The sequence below is a fragment of the Oryza glaberrima genome, chromosome 1, assembly GCF_000147395.1.
Source record: "Oryza glaberrima chromosome 1, OglaRS2, whole genome shotgun sequence".
In the NCBI taxonomy this organism is placed as follows: domain Eukaryota; kingdom Viridiplantae; phylum Streptophyta; class Magnoliopsida; order Poales; family Poaceae; genus Oryza; species Oryza glaberrima.
The window spans coordinates 37641817-37659495 of record NC_068326.1 but is presented as its reverse complement, the minus strand read 5'-3'; the positions used below and the strand labels follow the sequence as shown (position 1 = coordinate 37659495).

At 40.4% G+C, this 17679-nt stretch overlaps 2 protein-coding genes across 5 annotated transcripts; both read right to left on the bottom strand.

Moving 5' to 3' along the window:
- Positions 1–1125: 1125 nt before the first annotated feature.
- LOC127777698 (homeobox protein LUMINIDEPENDENS) lies at positions 1126–9642 on the bottom strand. Of its 2 annotated transcripts, XM_052304319.1 has the most exons (14): positions 9267–9642; positions 8230–8257; positions 7856–7986; positions 7347–7490; positions 6997–7229; positions 6822–6915; positions 6653–6746; positions 5989–6091; positions 5832–5883; positions 5677–5717; positions 5473–5552; positions 4498–4944; positions 2632–3230; positions 1126–2549 (listed from the first exon to the last, which is right to left on the bottom strand). In XM_052304319.1, the coding sequence occupies exons 1-14, from the start codon at positions 9453–9455 to the stop codon at positions 1398–1400; spliced, it is 3387 nt and encodes a 1128-aa protein (XP_052160279.1). In that variant the 5' UTR covers positions 9456–9642; the 3' UTR covers positions 1126–1397. The 2 variants fall into 2 exon arrangements, with proteins under 2 accessions (XP_052160279.1, XP_052160272.1); XM_052304312.1 differs by having other exon boundaries at positions 6997–7490.
- A 944-nt stretch (positions 9643–10586) lies between these two features.
- LOC127760048 (mitochondrial thiamine diphosphate carrier 2) lies at positions 10587–15747 on the bottom strand. 3 transcript variants are annotated; one of them, XM_052284257.1, is made up of 9 exons: positions 15409–15747; positions 14422–14538; positions 13634–13745; positions 13324–13451; positions 12666–12818; positions 12134–12283; positions 11427–11623; positions 11215–11314; positions 10587–10988 (listed from the first exon to the last, which is right to left on the bottom strand). In XM_052284257.1, the coding sequence occupies exons 1-8, from the start codon at positions 15730–15732 to the stop codon at positions 11224–11226; spliced, it is 1272 nt and encodes a 423-aa protein (XP_052140217.1). In that variant the 5' UTR covers positions 15733–15747; the 3' UTR covers positions 10587–10988; positions 11215–11223. The 3 variants fall into 3 exon arrangements, 2 of the variants coding, with proteins under 2 accessions (XP_052140217.1, XP_052140218.1); XM_052284258.1 differs by lacking the exon at positions 11215–11314; XR_008015040.1 differs by having other exon boundaries at positions 10940–10988; positions 11215–11623.
- Positions 15748–17679: the final 1932 nt, after the last annotated feature.

The window sequence follows — 17679 nt, the reverse complement described above, 5'->3', positions numbered from 1 at the left end:
TTGATTGTATACATATAGTTTTATATATCTCACAAAATATTTTCAATAAGACGAACGATCAAACATGTGTTAAAAAATCAATCGCGTCAAATATTTAGGGTGTGTTTAGTTTACATTAAAATTAAAAGTTTAATTGAAATTAGAACGATGCAACGAAAAAGTTGAAAGTTTGTGTGTGTAGGAAAGTTTTCATGTGATGGAAAAGTTTAAAGTTTAAAGAAAAATTTTGGAATTAAACTCGGCCTTAGAAACGGAGGAAGTATGAAATTGGAGGGAAGGCGCCGACCTGGGATGCGTGTCTGACTGCGCATCAGGCACACACACGCGCTCACCGTCCAAGCACGTTCGGAGACCATTTCCAACACATGCATACACGCACGCACGCTGTCACACACGTTTACCCCGATTAATTTTGGACTTCCTTTGAAAACTGAAAATGACACTGGGGTTCACAATAATATACAGCTAATAGTTTTTAAAATTGACTTCGTTCAGATGGTCAATTAAAAAAGGATTTATACAAAAATAGTTCCTTTTTATCCATGTAAATAATAGAGCTAGTAGTATCCTAGAGTCCACTTGAAATCTTATATTTGTACTAATGGATTATTTCACTATCGATTTTTATTAGAAAAAAGAAATTTAGGTTACTGTGCAACATTTGTGTTACACGATTTGGACATAAACCTCCCTGCGACCAAACTGTTGGTTCTGGCTAGCACTTTTCACGCTTCCTTTTTCAACACAACTTAAAAGGGCTACCGCCAAATAGGGAAATATAACAAGATTCATTCATTTTCACCACCTGCACAGAAAATGCAAACGACAATGTCACATATCGACTTCAGATTCGTTTGCTCCACCAAAAGATGTGCTAGATTGCGACGTTTATCGTCTATACCACAATTCGTAAATCGTAAGCATACGTACGTATTCACGGCTTCATCGAGACTCCTCTTCAGAGTTCAGAGAACGCCGACCTGACGAGAAACAGCAACAAAACGCAATACGCATCTCAGTGCCACCTGCATGCCAAGAGAGCACAAAGGCGGTGGTGAGTGGTCACTACATGACTACTGATTAGAAGGTTTAGAGGGAAAAAAAAAGAAGAAAACGAATCACAAATGAAATATGAAGTGAAACTTTTTATCCATCAATGGATTCAGCAATTCAGCTGATGCATCCTCTCTTCTTTTTTTTTAGTTTTCTCGTTTTTTGTTTCCCCCACTCCAACTACATTTGGTACATGATGTATAGCTTTCTCAATGGCCTCTGTGCCAATCACAAGGCCCAAAGTAAACGAATCACAAAGCTTCCCATCAAAAAGAAAAAAAAAAGGGAAAAAAAAGCCCGGAGAACCACCTCAAGAATCAGCTAATATACAATGGTGACCCTCATCATCTCCTCCAATGTTGATCATAAGAATTTCTACCATCTGTCGGATTATAACGTTCTTGCTTTCCATGATGATGACTCCATTGCCTCGATGCCTCAGGGTTTTGACTCTGATGACCTGAATTCCAGGGTCTTGAAGGCTCAGGGTTGTAGCTTGGTTGTGCATGTGCTGATGAACTCCACTGCCTTGAAGGCTCAGCTGGGTTGCTGTAGCTCTGCTGCCCGGAGCTCCACTGCCTGGAAGGCTCAGCAGTGACAGTGTTGTAGCTTTGTTGCCCAGAACTCCACTGCCTAGAAGAAGGCTCAGGATTGTAGCTCTGCTGCCCGTAGTTCCACTGCCTTGAGGGCTCGGGAACATAGCCTTGTGAGCTACTACCATACACAGCACCAGCACCAAGCTCAGGAGACCGCGAGTTCCGCCGTAGGGCGTCTCGCGCCGTTGTCGTTTGGTACTCCGCTGCGTGAGTGTAGCCATTTCGGTCCAGTCCCTGCCCTGGGTGAAGGGAGTGGGACGAGACTGGAGCTGAACCATAAGAATTGTATGTAGTAGCTTGTGTGCTGTGGTTACTGTAAGCATTCTGGTTAGGATACGTCACATGGTTTGAATTTGATGGGGCAGCGTTAAAGGAATTAGTAGTGCGTGCAGGTGCAGCCCATCGATCAGGTGTAGCATTTCGCCCAGTGGCGGCAATGGTAGCAACACTAGATTGCCAGGTGTATGTGTAAGAGGCATGTGATTCAGCCACCGAAGAATGTGATACAGCAGGGTGTGAGATGCTCTGAACCTCATGGGCTAGTTTGTTCACCGCTGGCTGATGATGGACCGCCACTGCAACAGGATCAGACGTTAAAGCATATGATTGAGTGTGCTGGTGTACCGTGGCTCTGCTCAGAAGATTATTCATAGGAGCAACATGTTGAGTTGACGGATTTACGGAGATCATCGACTGGGGGAGAGATGTCATATTAGTTCGAGTCTGTGCCGGCAAAGCAGAAGCTGAAGCATAAGGTTGTGAAGGCAACGAACTGACAACATTTGAGAAACTTTGCTGCACGCTGCTTGCAACAGGAGGTGCATTTGCTCTGTTTGGCAAATGGGCGTGCTGCAAGTTTTGGGTCCTCACTTGTGATGGGAACTCTGAACTCCAGCCATCCTGCCAAACAAGATAGTAATATTTACAACAGATGAAGGATTTAACTTTGGAAAATTAGAAGTGAAGAGTTAAGCAGGCAAACCCTGGCTATCAGGTCTTTTGGAGGAGTTGGCGATGGAAGCGAAGCAGGGATAGCTTCAGGACCAGATTCGGGCTCATTTTGGACCCCAGAATTGTTGGCCAGGCTATTTACCAGCTCTGATAGTCCAAGGCCAGTCTGCTTCAACATGTCCAGAAGTGCAACGGTCTGCTCACTTGGCAGGGTCCCACCCTGATTAGAAGTTAGAGCAAAGACAAGTTGTGGATTCTTGAGCAGCACCGCAAGCAGCTCAAGATCTGGTTCAGAAGCTGCACCGTTCGCACCAGCAGCAACTGCTGGAGATACTGATGAGGTTGATCCTATTTGCTTGTCCACAACAGGAACCACAATGTTTGGAGGGGCTGTGCTCACGCTATCCGTTTCCATAGCGTCAGCATCTGGCGGCTGCTCAATTGGAATTTCCGGTGTAAGGCTGTCATCAAAGTCCATTTCCACATCCCATGGGCCCTTTGGATTCAACGGTATGTCCTTTAGACTAGCATAAAAGGTTTCCTTCTCACGCCTGTTTCTCTGGGTTTGGACCTCAAATTCTTTGCTGTTCTCTCCAGCACCTAAACTCCAAGCAGGGTCTATCCAAACCTCTGCAACATGAAATAACAAAATTTCAAATAATGGACAAATAAAGCCCCGATTCTAAAAAAAATGAATAAATAAACTGATAGTGCATATGTCACACTTAAGGAAGGAACATGAGGCTAACTCCAGGGGAAAAAAATAAAGTTCTGCAACATGAGGCTATGAACTAATAATGCAAGCTCAAGCTTTCACTGGAACTCTAAGAAAACATAGATGGTGAAGTGAACTAAAACTTTTCAAGATCGGCAACGGGTGACACACGACTGTTGGATGTTCGCAGAGTTCCCTGTATTTAAGCGAAGTTCTTAAGATAGCTAGATCAGATGTTCACTGACAACTGCTGACACCATAGAGATTGGAAGTATCTCTGGATATCTTTTCCCAGTCAACATACCATATGCAGATATCACATTTGGATTTGTAGAGAATTAATAAAGGAAAATAAGTCTCACACAGACCAGCTGATTTGTCATTGTTTTATCGATATTGCTACAGAAAGTATCAAATAACCTGTAATAAGTGATTTTTATCACATGAATGTATGGAACTCAAATTACATGAAGTATAAAATGTAACGTCATGCATGTTAGTGTTTATTGAGATCCATAAGCACAGAAATTATTTGGTCCAAGTATTTAACCAATGTGGATTTACTTGCAAGCCTTCCTACAAAAAGAGGAACTGTTGCAATGAACTGCCTGAAATTATGGTAATAGCTGCCCCATGTTTGTTTATGGGGAATGACTGGTAACTTCTCAATTCTCATATCACTACAGAAAATTGCCAGCCCCTGCTCTTCCAACAATTTGATAGCAGGATGCTTGTTCCAAGCTGAATCGGTTAATTGTAAACCAACTGCTAAATCAAGTAGTAACAGTTATCTCTGTCAGAAATCATCCACTTGATCACCTGCCCTTTAGGCTCTCACACATGCATCAAATTCATGACAACGAATTAGATATGTTGTTTAGTGTTAAGACTGCATTGTACAACTGGTGACATGAGGACAAACAAAACAGAGCTCATGACCTGGTTCTATAACACGGTATGTCTCTCGAGTTGCGGTTTCTCCACTTCAGATTGAACCTGATCCATACTATATACTGATTTTGGATAATCTCATAATCTAAACTATACAGATTTCAGAGGCTTGTGTTGGTACAAATAAAAGACAACACGTTTCAAGTTCTTAAGATATGAACCATTACATCTATTATACAACTTCTATTAAAAGATGGACACATGAAGAAGCAGAGAAGAAAAAGGGTATACCTGGTGGTATCTGCCAAATAACTCTCTTGGAATCCAATTTCTCTATAAAGTTTTCTTTGGCTGTTACGTTCAGCTTCAAGCTAACTGCAATTTCTGGCTTATCAGGTGGAGATAGTGTACTTTGTTTAGAAGTTGATGGGCTAGGGTCAACAGGTTGTTTAATGATTGAAGTAAGAGGGGTTCTGGGCACAAGCGGTACATTTGAATCAACTAAGCCAGACGGTTTTTGAATTTCCATCATATGAGGTTTTTCAGTCACTTTGCTTGTGTCAACCTTGCCATATTTCTCCTGCATGAACATGGCACGCATCTTTGCTTTTTGGATATCATCTGCAGATAACGGTCTACTATTGTTCGTAGATGTGCTTCTGACAGGGTTAACATTCTTGCCAGCAGCTTTCCGATTTGGATGTTCTACAAGTAGAACTTTCCTTTTCTCTTTGGATTCTGAAGGGATTAGCTAAGGAGATTCACAAGCAGTTGAATTAACAATTGAAAACAACAAATTGAAGATGGCAGGTATTGAACTCCTCACATGCACATTGTTCACTAATATTCATCGAACATGCAATAAATGCAGGTTAAAACAACAAATAAAAGCACCAAATAGTTTAAAGGAGCATGTAGCCTGACTAAACTCAATAGAGAGATAAAGAAGCCATTAGTAACACCCATGTCAACAAGGCATAGAACATTTGGGCAAAAAATGAAAAAAAAAGCAAGTTGCATAAGGAGCCCCTTTCTATGATTGATGTAAAATAATGAAACCTACCAATAAATGTTACCCAAATGGTAGTACAGAACAATAAACTGTCAGTATTTTCTAGGGAGAAGGCTTATAGATATATATATGATAGGAAATTTGGAATACAAACACTTTAATAGCCTTATGCAGATGGGAAAATGTGGTCAAATGTTCCAAGAGAAGAGAAGCAAAATTTAGTAGTGGCAGGCTTAAATAAAATGAAAGGATACTTGTCTGCAGAGAACTCTTTTTATTTGATTCGTCCGCAGAAGCAGTGAGCAGCAATGGCGTTTTTCTGGGCTCAGGCATTCTGCAAAGTGACACATAAACCAAATCAAGTGAATTGTATAGCAGACGAAAATAGAGATTAAGTAGATCACTTAATATTAATAAACTTTAAATTTATTCAATGCATGAAACATAACGAAAATCACCTGCTCTCACTTGCATCATCAGTCAAGGCAAGGATGTCCTCCTGATAAGGGCAAAACAATTAAACTTGTTATTTTGCTAAGCATTTTAATACTCTGATATATATTGCTAATTTGACAATGGATACTTGATATTGTATTCTCCCTCAGATACTTACAGTAATATCAACTTCAGATTTCCAAGACTCATCACGGAGAATTTCACTTATCCTGAAAATAGAAAATAAATTAACTATAAGTAAAATCCAGCAGAGAAAAGGCAGTAAAAATAATAGGATAATAGGATAATAACAGCGCTGCAAAAGAGGAATCCACCTTTGTTTACAGATTAAGTCCTTCTGAGATTTCTTCAATGCCTGACTTCTTACAAGCACTTTGCTCAACCTGGAGAGGAGGTTCCTCGCCTTGCTTGATATGTCTGATCTTCAAATCAGATAAATTCTAGTAAGCAGCCCAAAGAAACTAAGAGAATCTATTAATGTTCAACTTTGCAGAACATAACGGTGTCCAAAAACCACATGCTGACTTACAATTTCTCCCAAAAAATAAGCATAAATTGTTTTTTGAAAAAAAAATGTCTTTTTTTTGAGTTTTTATGGCCTTCGGATCAAATCCAGCCTAAAAAATTGAACTTTTGAGAGTTGATTATGGGATTATTTTTTTTCATCATAGTCTATTTTCCAGCTTTGGCTTTTAAACGCTAATAACACAAAAATTTTATCCATAAATTATCTTTGGTTGGTTTTCATTTTTCCACGGCTTATCAGCTATAGCTCAAACAATCATAGCAGAATGTTCACAACCATAATTTCGATTTTGTAAGTAGGAACATCATTAAAAAAATTATTCACTAGCATCGCTATCCTTCTTTGCTAGAATTCCAAGTTTATAATAATCCAAGGTACTTCTCATGGCAATTATATTATCATCCAAAATATATGTGCAAGATAATTAAAGACTTTCGGCAATTTCTACACACCTTGTGTCCTATAAAACCGCAACCTGTTAATAGTTTGCAATACAGTTGACATATGAGCTGGCAGAGCTTTATGTAATGGGAGATGAAGAAGCACCTACATCAATTAGACCATAAGTAAAAAAAAGCTTGACACAGATGTGACAATGTACAGTTACAGAAAAATAAGAACCTTGAAAACAACAAGAATAACTGTTGTTTGCTCCTCAGTAACTGCTTGGCCCAACCACGTCGATACAATGGCCAAACCACCCATTGTTAAGAACCTGCAAAGTTATTAGAAAAGTAAATTAGGGACCAATAAAATCATCTAATGCTCTGTATGTAATATAAGGTCGGGATCTTACCAACTAAGAACAGTTACATTGTTTATTTGTAGAATTGATTCCATCAATTTGACCTGTCCAGAGAATGTATTCTCCTTCCGCATTAGAACAAAGATACTTTCCAAAAACTTCTTATCTTCTGACTCAACTCCAGCAACTTCCTCTTGCTTAGTTTCCTTTTGAATGGGATCGGGATTAGTCTTAGCCTCGGTGGGTTGCATTACACCTATTGGGGCAACAGGGATTGCACAGCTCTGCGGGACCACCGGCAATTGTAAAGAGATTTGAGGAACCACCAGATGCGGCAAAGAAATTTGTTGCGCCTCCAATGGTTCTAATGTTCTCAGAGGCTCAATAACTTGAGCATGTACCTCAATGTCAACAGGTGTCTGCTCAGTGCTTATGGAGCATACATTGTCAGGAGCCTTGGATGACTCTATTCTCAGGGCTTTCTCACGTGATAAGCGAACAAATTTTCTTACTCGCGTACGTTGACTTGCAAAGAACTCCCTCACCTAGGAGCCATTGAGTTGCAGGTCATCAATATAAAAAGAATTACATAGAAATAAAATCAGAATAATATTATTAATTTTAAATAGAAGGCAACACGCCAACACATTGAGGCTAATAAAATAATATGAAAACTAACTTAGAAAAGATAAAGGAAAAAGTAATAGACCACCAACTATAAGAAAAGGGAAAGGACAATATTCTGTTAAAGCTTGAAATCAGTTATATGTTTTCTGTTCAGCTGTATATGATTATTTTAACTGTTTAAGGATGGATTTCTTCAACGAACCATAAAAAGCAAGTGATAAGACCACATAAATAGGCATACATCAAGGTAAAAAGCATAGCACATGCGAGATAAGTAGCTGACCTGTGTAACAGTAACCCCAAAAGATGCGCTAATTTCCCGAGTTTCTTTTTTTCCAATAGTATCCTTCATAGCAAAAAGTGACTGCATGGACTTGACAGCCTTTGGATTTAACAAATCCCTTGGCTTTTTACCTACAAAATTTTAAATGCTATAAAAAACTCAGCAGGATTAAAGCAATGTGTGGAGTAAATAATTATCTTAAGTCAGCTTAAACAGTGCAGGATCACGCATCAAGCTTTTTCTTTTTTCAACAATGGCGTGCCTAATAGCAATTAAGCTTTAACTCTATCAAATGTATACATTATTATACAAGTTTACGGTGCCCATATTAGTTTATCATGCTATAATTCAATTGATACAGGTAAACAACTCACCTATCTTGATAGACAATGCCCCAGCAGCCTGCAAGAACAAAAACGTGCAAGATAAGTTGACTGGTGAATAAAAATGTGTTTGATGGGAGCTTATTGTTTCTGTCGCTAACTTGTGACATCTCATTTTTGCCATTTTATAGGGTCCCACATGCAAGAGAGTTTAGCGGAAAAAACAGGGTGCAGGATGAGACCCATGTCACAGGTTAATGGCAAATACAAAGAAAGAGACATTTTAAAGATGATCATTAGTCAGCAGCAAAAACAGGATGCAAGATGAGATGCACGTCACTACTTAATGGCAAAAGCAAAACCAAACCAAAACATTTCGAAAATAGTAATTGGGGCTCATGAAGTTGCAGCATACATTTAAGGCAAATAGAAAGTCACCCCTTCAGATACCATTACTCATGCCAGTCAAGTAATAACTTTGTGATATCATTTACAGACAATAAGAAAACGGATTCACAATGCTACACTAAAACTAACATGAATATCATTTATGTGGAGAAAAGGATAGTGACTCTTCTTGGTCCCTACAAATGCGTTGCTTCATTTTCAACTCTCTCAGGTGCAATTTTGCCAGTGTTTCTTATGACGACATATAACCAGAATCATGACCATGTATGGTTAGTGAAGTATGAGGACCTAAATATTAGAAATAAACATATCTGGAATTTCGGGTTTTAGAGTAGTAACCCATTACACAAGCCCGAATTTAAAAAATCGGACTTAAAAATGTGAATTTTCATCATGGAGCATCATAGCCACTACCAAGTGAACAAACAAACGCCACGACGTAAAAATAAATAAGTTGGAACTGATGACATGAACAAAACATCAGGATAGTATGAGCATCAAAACCTAAGCTCAGCAACCAATGGATGAGTCCCCGGAAACACTCCATGTGCTACTTCATCAAGCCTAAAATCTATCCATTACAAAGACAAAAAGGCATACGCTAACACATCGAGCAAACGAGTACTAGAAGCAGAGATTAGAAAGAAAAAAAAAACAGATCAGAGACAGGAGCTCCTGACCATCTCCTGGGCGAGGGGGTTGACGCCGGTGAGGCGGCACTGCGCGACGACGAGGAGCTGGAGCTGGTCCACCTGCGCGTGCAGCAGTTCCTGCTGCGCCGCCACCATGGCCGGGATCGAGTCCCCGTGGGCCCCGCCGCCCGACTCGACCAGGGCCCCGGCCTCGGGCTTGAAGGGGACGAGCTCCATGGCCCCCGCGGGCGGCTGGGCATCAGGCAGCCGCCTCCGCCTCCGACTCCGCCTCCGCCGCCGCCGTGGTTGGGGGAGTCAGCGGCGGGATTAGGGTTTGCAGGTTGGGGACGGGGACCGAGCGAGATGGAGAGGGATGGATGAAGTGGGAGAGTTTTTTTTTTTCCTTTTTTCAGTTTTGGTACTCGGGCCGGGGGCGGGTCGGCGGCCTCGAGGGCATTGCAGTCGCCTTGGACTGACTAGTGGGGCCCAGGCGTCAGTGTGAGCTGTAATCTCTTCCACACAACACAAGTGCAAGCAAACGACTCGTGTTGCTATGGCGGCAGCGGCAGCTGTGGTAGTGTGGTGGAGGAATTTTTTTTATATAGCAAAAATTCGCTTGGGTTAAAATACAAAATAGTCAGAATTACATATAAATATAAACTAGGGAAAATATATGTGTTGCAATAGATGAAGTTACGTGGTCTAGCTTGCATGACATCTACCTTGATTTCCATAACAGCAAGGCTAATGCCTTCCATAAAAAAAGAAAAAAAAAACATATCATGGCTTTTGATGTGAGATTTATGTATATACTTATTCTCTTTCAGCTGCCTAACGTGATTACGTGATTATTATCGGTGTGATGTACACGCACTACTCACAATGAACGTCTAGATGGTTATGATCGATCCATCAGATGTTATGTATTAAGATGTTTCACATCATATACTAGATATTTTTAATGTTTAGCCGCTACGAAATTTCTGTACTCCAGTTGTTAAGGCGAATCGCTTTTATGTGAAAGTGCAATGTTCGTTATGCGGCGAAGGGATAACCCGATACTATTTAGATTCCTCCCGGTACAGGCATACAGATTCTCTTCCATTCACAACTCGGCCGGTATCAATTTGGCAGCAGCTTACCATGTAGAATGGTCTGAAAAGCGCATGGTCTGGCATTCATTGATTCATAGCTGGAAAAAGCTTAAAGCCACTATATTCTGCAGCATTTGCAATCGACCACATCATGAATATGTCACCAACATATGTTCAGAGTAAAGAAGCAGGAAATGCGACTCATCACGAAGCAAATAACGACTTTCAGTCCCAGTCTCCCAGAGTTACAGTTTGCATGAGCCATAAAGGCAGATAAGCTACGAATCATGTAACAGTTCACATTAACTGCATTATGTGAGGGACATATAGGAGTGAGATAATATCATCTTAACAAAAATGCCTGCCGCTCCCCGGCCTTCATCAAGCGTCACAAGCTCTACACTTTACTTAGTTTTACTCAGCCTCACTGTTACATCTCAACGAATGCAACAACACAGGTCAATGGGGCAAAAAGGCAGAGAAATGACAAGAGTAGCTAATTCTATGCAAGGCTTTCCAAGTATCAGCTCTCAAGGGATTGTATGCACTTTTTAACTTTCGACCTTGCGGTCACAAAACAATTAAGAGTGGACACTGTTCTCTCATCATTGTATGTTGTATCTCTCAATGGCTCCTTCATCCAAGAACTCACTCGACTCCAGCTTTGCTCCCTATCCTGCAAAACAATTTCAGATTCAGTGATTTGATGTCATACAATAATGCACTTATGCACACACTGACACGCAAGAGAACTATGTAGCATGTTCAGTAAAAAAAAGCAACAGGTAGGTCTGGCTGAGCACGTAAGCAGATATCTAGCAAGCCAAATGCTTAAATCACCAATCTGACTGCTTAGTTCTGGTAATGTTAAGTGATGTCCAAAACCCATGAGAGGAGCTTACAAGCATTACTCATCCAGCTGGTTTTGTAGGCTCCTCAAATCTTGTATAGACTGCAAGATCTAAAGGAACTGCAGCCTCTTCCAGAAATGGATCAATTAAACTAATTCAAGTGTGCAACAGCAGGGCAAAATAATAAGGACAATACAACACAAAACGGGGAGGAAAATGAATAACACTGCATGGCGATTTGTCACATCAGTATTGACTCTAACCAGTCTGAGATGTATTCATATGCCACAAATGTCACGGCACCAGCAGGAGCCGATTTCACCAAAGATGGAAAAAGTCCTTTATAAAGGCCTCCAAACCCCTCCTTCGCAACAATCTCTTTTAGGGCATGGTACATGCCCTTGTATGTGCTGCTCTCAATTCGGGCGCCATATCTTGGATGTCGTTTTAATCCTTCAATCTGCAGTATGATGGAACAAATATCAGTGCTCCATAACTTCAAATTATTTCTTGAGATAAATACAGCTAGATATAATAAGAAAATGTAGGAAGCGAAGTCTGCAACACGAAGCATGAAGTAGGTGAAGCAGCCCAAATGTATGAAGCTTCAGGACAATGGAAAGGAGGTGATTCATAGCTACCAGACCAATGACCTATTCTGGTGCATAGTTACCAGAATGGTACTCTTAGTTGACCTGGTCAAGCATGATGTATGATACTCCAGACCTGTGGAGATCATACACTGCAGCTGCTGACAACCTACTACACCACACTAACTATATCTCATTGCAACCCAGTATCAGATTTCCTGTTGGATGTGATTTTACAAACTTCTAAATTGTAAATGTAATGAATACTTCATTATCATAATGCAACTCAATCAAGAGTATTCTTCACAAAAATTTAACATGATTCATGTCTGAGAACTGTCAAAATAAGCCTTTTTCAAGACAAAACAAATGGCATTTACCTGAAATCTTTTCTTTACAACATCAAGTGGGTGACAAGCAGCTTTTGAAAATGTTCCGGCTGCAAATCCACAAAGAAATAACTGGAAGCTTGATACTGAATCATCCTCACTTCCTGAGTTAAGATGTGAATATCGGTACCTATTCCATGTCTACATTGAAAAAAAAAATAAAGTCAGATGGTTCAAGCATTAACAGCATTCACGGAATCCCACAGCAATAAAAAGTTTCTAAGTGTCAAAGATAATTTTTTTCTTATCAAGCATTAAGATTGTTCCACATAACTAGTAATTACAGATTGCTTATTTAAGCGTCGTTAGATTTTTAGGTCTTCACTTGTTTGAAAGATATATAGATTCACTACCTTTCCTTAATCTCAATACTTCAGTGTCATCATTCTCAAGAAAAGTGTAAATATGATCAGACTTGGAGACAAATAAAGTTGAGGCTAAGCTACAATATCTAAAATGGCATAAATCACCTCAAAATAGTCTAATTAAGCACATGCCAAAAAAGAGATATTAGTATTGTTACCATCATCGACCGTTTGAAAGTATCATATGAACCAAACTGTAAGCCAGCATATGGTATGATTTCAACAAGAGTTGGAGTTAGACCGGCGTAAAGTCCTCGGAAACCGCGGGTTTTCATTATATCAAGAAATGCAGACCTCATGTCAGGGTAAACCTACAGATAAACATAACTGCATGTGAATACAATTTTGTGCCATGATATTCCAGTACTCTATATGCTGAATAAATACATGATAGTGGAAGTTCAGCACAAAATAATCATTTGCATAATAAAATCCAATAATAAAAAAGGAAAAATTCATGTTTTTCAAACAACAATATGAATCAGTGTTGTTTTAAGTTCTGCAAAGAAAACTAGATTTCCAGCCAAAAAGACCTCAACCTTAAACTGCTCCTATGTAGTGTGGTGTGCAATGTTGACAAAACTACACGAATCAGGGAATGAAGAGAAACGATTGAGAAAACAAAAAAGGTGCCAGGAAGTCCTTTGCATACTATGTTATGTATGTATACTGAAGATGACGATTCAGTCATTATGAACAAGTATCACATCCATGCTATTAGGAGCTAATAAAGTGAGAATATATGGCCAGAGATCATGTTAATACCTCAATGAAACAAAAAAAAAAGGTGTCTACAACCGCAGAGTACATATTTACCTTCGGTTCACCCTGTGATGCAAGAATTGTTCTGAGAAGGTCAAATGGATATGATCCTACTGTTGCTGCACATCCTGCTATAGCCCCACTTACATACGATAGGTAAGGACTCAAGTGCAAATGATCCTCTGGGCAAATAACACAGATCAGGTAAGGACTATAGAGATAATACAAAGCTCAAAGTTCTGGGCAAACCTCATAACTTTTGTACACACTACAAATTAAGGTTTGAGGAGTGACCACTGTAATTCATACTTCAGTCTAGAACAATGGACCAAGTTGGAACAGATACCATAAAGAGAAAATGTACCTGTTTTGGATGAACCAGAAGCAAATGTTTTTAGCTTGTGTAGAACAGTGAATTGTATAGCTGTATATGGCATATACATTAATAGGGCTGGAACATTTCCTCTCCAAAATCCCTGAAAGATCAGAATTTTGCATGGTGACGACTTTTCTTAATGAATAATTCTTTTTGTTTAAGATATGACATTTAAAACAAACAGAAAATAAGAACAAATCACACATAGATTAACAAAGTATACAGATCTAGGGCAAAAAATAAAGGCAACACACACTGTGATTCCCAATACATTGCAGGAAAAAATGTATTTCAAAACCAGCAGCCAATATCACCTAACAAGTAAACTTCAAGCCTCTATTTCAGCCATAAAAACACATGTGGTACTTTTTTGGAGAATAGTGTCAGAGTAGTATATCTTGCAGCTTGGTGCCTTCCATTTTCATTTGAACTGAACCAGGAGTAGATCAAATTAATGGGTTTTGTTTTAATGCATCACCATAAGTTGTATGACAGGAAGAGACAGTGCGACGTGTGGCTGAGTAGCCTTTGATACATGCTAGATGTCACCAAATCAATGTTACTCAATAAAGTTAGCAGAATTAGCAGCAGAAGTGAAATCCATAAGCCCGCCCTGCTTTTGCATTTGGTCCATGTTCAGCATAATAAAATGATATTAAAACTGATATTTAGATGAGTGATCCCACTCAGGCATGCAAGTTAATAAGCAGCAGCACATGCATATGTCACTAGTAAACAGCACATGAACAGAGAAATGTTCAAAGAAAAGGAGATACCGGCAAACCTTCCTCTCGGAGAATATCTTTACTTGCTTGCAAAAGCCCAGTGTACTTGGAAGGTCCATAGACATCCCTTCGAAGTACACCCCACGAGGTTGTGGGCTCCAATTGAACCTGTGGAAAATCACAAGAAATCATCTGAATATCCAAAATATGCATATTTCAAGCCAATGCAATCTGTAGAAAAATGTCACGGGTTGATACAGTAAGGTTGCAACCAATGCAGTTAACTCTACTGTATAGCTTTAAGTGCAAAGGCCATCAATCCTGTTGGAAAGCGCATGTGGTACAAACTCCCTTGACACATAGCCAGTGCAATCCTTAAGGTCCCTTCATGACAGCAAAGCTAAAGCTACCATATTTACTGGCTTAAAAGGTGTATACAGCCATCCAATTGTCAACAAGTCATTAGAAGTGGTATTCCTTGTTATCATCAAACTGAATAGATGGCCAAGCTTCCAACAATGTAGCTGGAGCTAACATAACAAAAATAACTTCAGAAGAACAAATATTCTGTGTTACTGGACATAAATAACTCCGAACACACTGCTTAGTTGACCAATAAAAACGGCTATAATACATCCACATCGTAACGAAAATTTAAGTACATTTCCGAGACCAAACCATTGGGATTAAGACATGTGGAGCTCATCCCCAAATTCATTGACCAAATAGCTCCCCGGCGTTGAAGCCACAAATTCACACAGATAAAGGCGACCGCGGGTACTCCTCAACCTCAATTTCATGGACATATGCAATGCAGGGGCAAAACGACGGATGCAGCCGACGTCTAGTACACACAGCATACAGGTCCCCCCACAAAACAAAGCACCAGCCTCAAAAACTTCTCCCAGACAACCCCAATCAACCGATCTTACCAATTCTAGCTACAAAACACCATAGAACAGCGCGAGCGCTCCCCGCGGGAGCTAGCCGGGTAGGGAAATGCAACCGCGAGCGGCGGAATTTTGTGGGGGGGAGGACCTGGAAGCGGATTTTGATGACGTCGAGGGGGGAGGTGACGGTGCGGGAGATGCCGCCGGAGATGGCCCCCGCGAGCGCGTCCACCAGCGCCCTCCGCATCTGCGACGGCTCCTCCTCGGAGCCCATCGGCCTCCTCCTCGTCGGCGGCGGCGGCGGCGGAGGCGGCGAGAAGGGGCGAGAGGAGGTGGGCGGTTTTGGCCTTTTGGGAAGGAGGAGGCGGTTTGGCTCTTGGCGTTGCGGCGGGGTCTCCGCTTTGTAATGGAGAAAGCGGATTTGCTTGCCTTGTGACGAGGCGAACACTTCCTTTTTTTTACGTGGCGCCATTTGGGCCTTGACATTTTCGAGAGATTCTGCATGTGGTACAATTTTTTTCCATAAATTTTCTTCAAGTTTTGACCCTTTTTAAAATTTTTAGTACTCTCATTGAAAAATGAATTTGAAAAGGTGGTATGGTTGAGCGAGCCGTCGTTAATGGCGTCTCCTAATCTACTCTGTTTCGAACGTTGGATGCCACCTAAAACGCGCCACATGAAGCTTCCTGCTGCTAAACGACCCGGTAATCTGCCATTTACAGAGCAGATTAGGCCACCCACGCGGCACGCACGTTGCAAGTTGCAAGTTGCAACACGCGGAGGCGACGAATTGGGCTTAACTAGGCAGCCCATTGTTAAGTGTGGCCCGGTTAACTGAGTTCAGATGGGGCATGTGTTCGCCTGCGACCCAATTTACCGCTGTACAATCTACCGTGCTAGTAGAGTGGCTTCCCAACTTACCTCCCTCGTTTTACCAGCGCACGATTTTTAAACTGTTAGATGATATGTTTTTTGAAAAAACTTATCTACGAAAGTTGCTTAAAAATATCATATTAATCAAATTTAAAAAATAACTTGTTCCATTTTACGTGTGTGGAGTATTAGTTACCACCCCAGGGAGTTGAACACAACATTAGGGTATGTTTGGAAGGTTTTAGGAGCTGCAACTTCTCGCATAATAAAAACTCCCTAAATAATCTAACTTTTTATCTACATCCTTATAAGCTAGTTATCAAATAGTTGCTTCTAACATTAAGCTTCTCCAAACAGGGCCTTGATATGTATTCTCGATAGTCAATGTTCCTACACGCTTCCCAAATTGCAAAATGGTGTGTGTTTTTTTAAAATATATATATATAGAGAAGCTGTTTTAATAGTTCATATTATCCTATTTTAAAAAAAGTCTAATACTTAATTAATTATATGCTAGTGAGTCGCTCTCTTTTACGTGCATGGAGGATTACTTACCAAACCAAACTGCCAACACAGCCTTAATGCATCATGCATGACATGCTACTAAGGGGTTGTTTGGTTCCCGGTCACACTTTATCATTGCTTGCCAATAAAAGTTGTCATACATTGCGTAAGGTGAGGCGATTAAATTGTTAGCTGCAACTTACTAAGTCTAAGGGAATCTTGCCACACTTTTTTTTTATCGTTGACATGTGGGACCTAATTTATTGGAAAGGAATCTTGCCACAACTATGGCTACAAACAAACTCCTTTCAAATTTGCGCAAAGTATGGCTTGCAACCAAACACATCCTCAGTTTTTGTGAAATCCTCCAGGCTGGCTCGTGATCATAAACTACTTGTAAACCAGTCAAGTTTTCTCAAAAAACACTATCTAAAATTTAAATCCTGACAAAATCTAGTCGAATTTCACGATGATCAATGGTTTTCGTGAAAACCGGCCGGAAGCGGTTTACGAGACATTGCTCAATAGCAAGAAACTACTCTTGATTCTCTTTCAACTACAAATGTCGTGAGTAGGATGCCATAATTGCATTGAACCATCTGCATAAGCGGGACTTCTGAAATAACCAGTTCCTATTTCCCTATCCTTTGTTGCCTTTGCTGCTTGTTAGATTTTGGATCAAGCTGTACTTCCAGAGTTCCAGGGACTTCACATTTGGTCAGCATTATTGCTCTTGGCTCTTGCATCTGCTAACCACCTATGTTCTCTCTTAATGATGAAACTCTGTTGTTCTACTGGCTGGTTCTCACTTATGGTATTTATGCTCAACTCCATAGCCCATATTGATGTCACATTTTTCAGTTTGTATTGTACATTTCCTTTGACATCTCTCATATGCTAGGCAAACAAAAAACGAGTCGCATGTGCTACATGACATTCGGCAAGAATTATTGCACTGCCATCGGCATCAAACATTGCTTCAAATATTCAGCTTTCCTGGGCGAATACTTCAATGTTCTAGAAGGGAGACCCTGAATTTTCT

Coding starts and splice junctions, on each gene's coding strand:
- LOC127760048 (XM_052284257.1), bottom strand. CDS start 15,732: ATGGCGCCACGTAAAAAAAAGGAAGTGTTCGCCTCGTCACAAGGCAAG. Junction 12,819..13,323: donor CATCACAGGGTGAACCGAAG/GTAAATATGTAC, acceptor GTTTATCTGTAG/GTTTACCCTGACATGAGGTC. Junction 12,284..12,665: donor CTTTCAAACGGTCGATGATG/GTAACAATACTA, acceptor TTTTCAATGTAG/ACATGGAATAGGTACCGATA.
- LOC127777698 (XM_052304312.1), bottom strand. CDS start 9,455: ATGGAGCTCGTCCCCTTCAAGCCCGAGGCCGGGGCCCTGGTCGAGTCG. Junction 4,945..5,472: donor AAAGAGTTCTCTGCAGACAA/GTATCCTTTCAT, acceptor TAATCCCTTCAG/AATCCAAAGAGAAAAGGAAA. Junction 2,550..2,631: donor CAAAAGACCTGATAGCCAGG/GTTTGCCTGCTT, acceptor CTTGTTTGGCAG/GATGGCTGGAGTTCAGAGTT.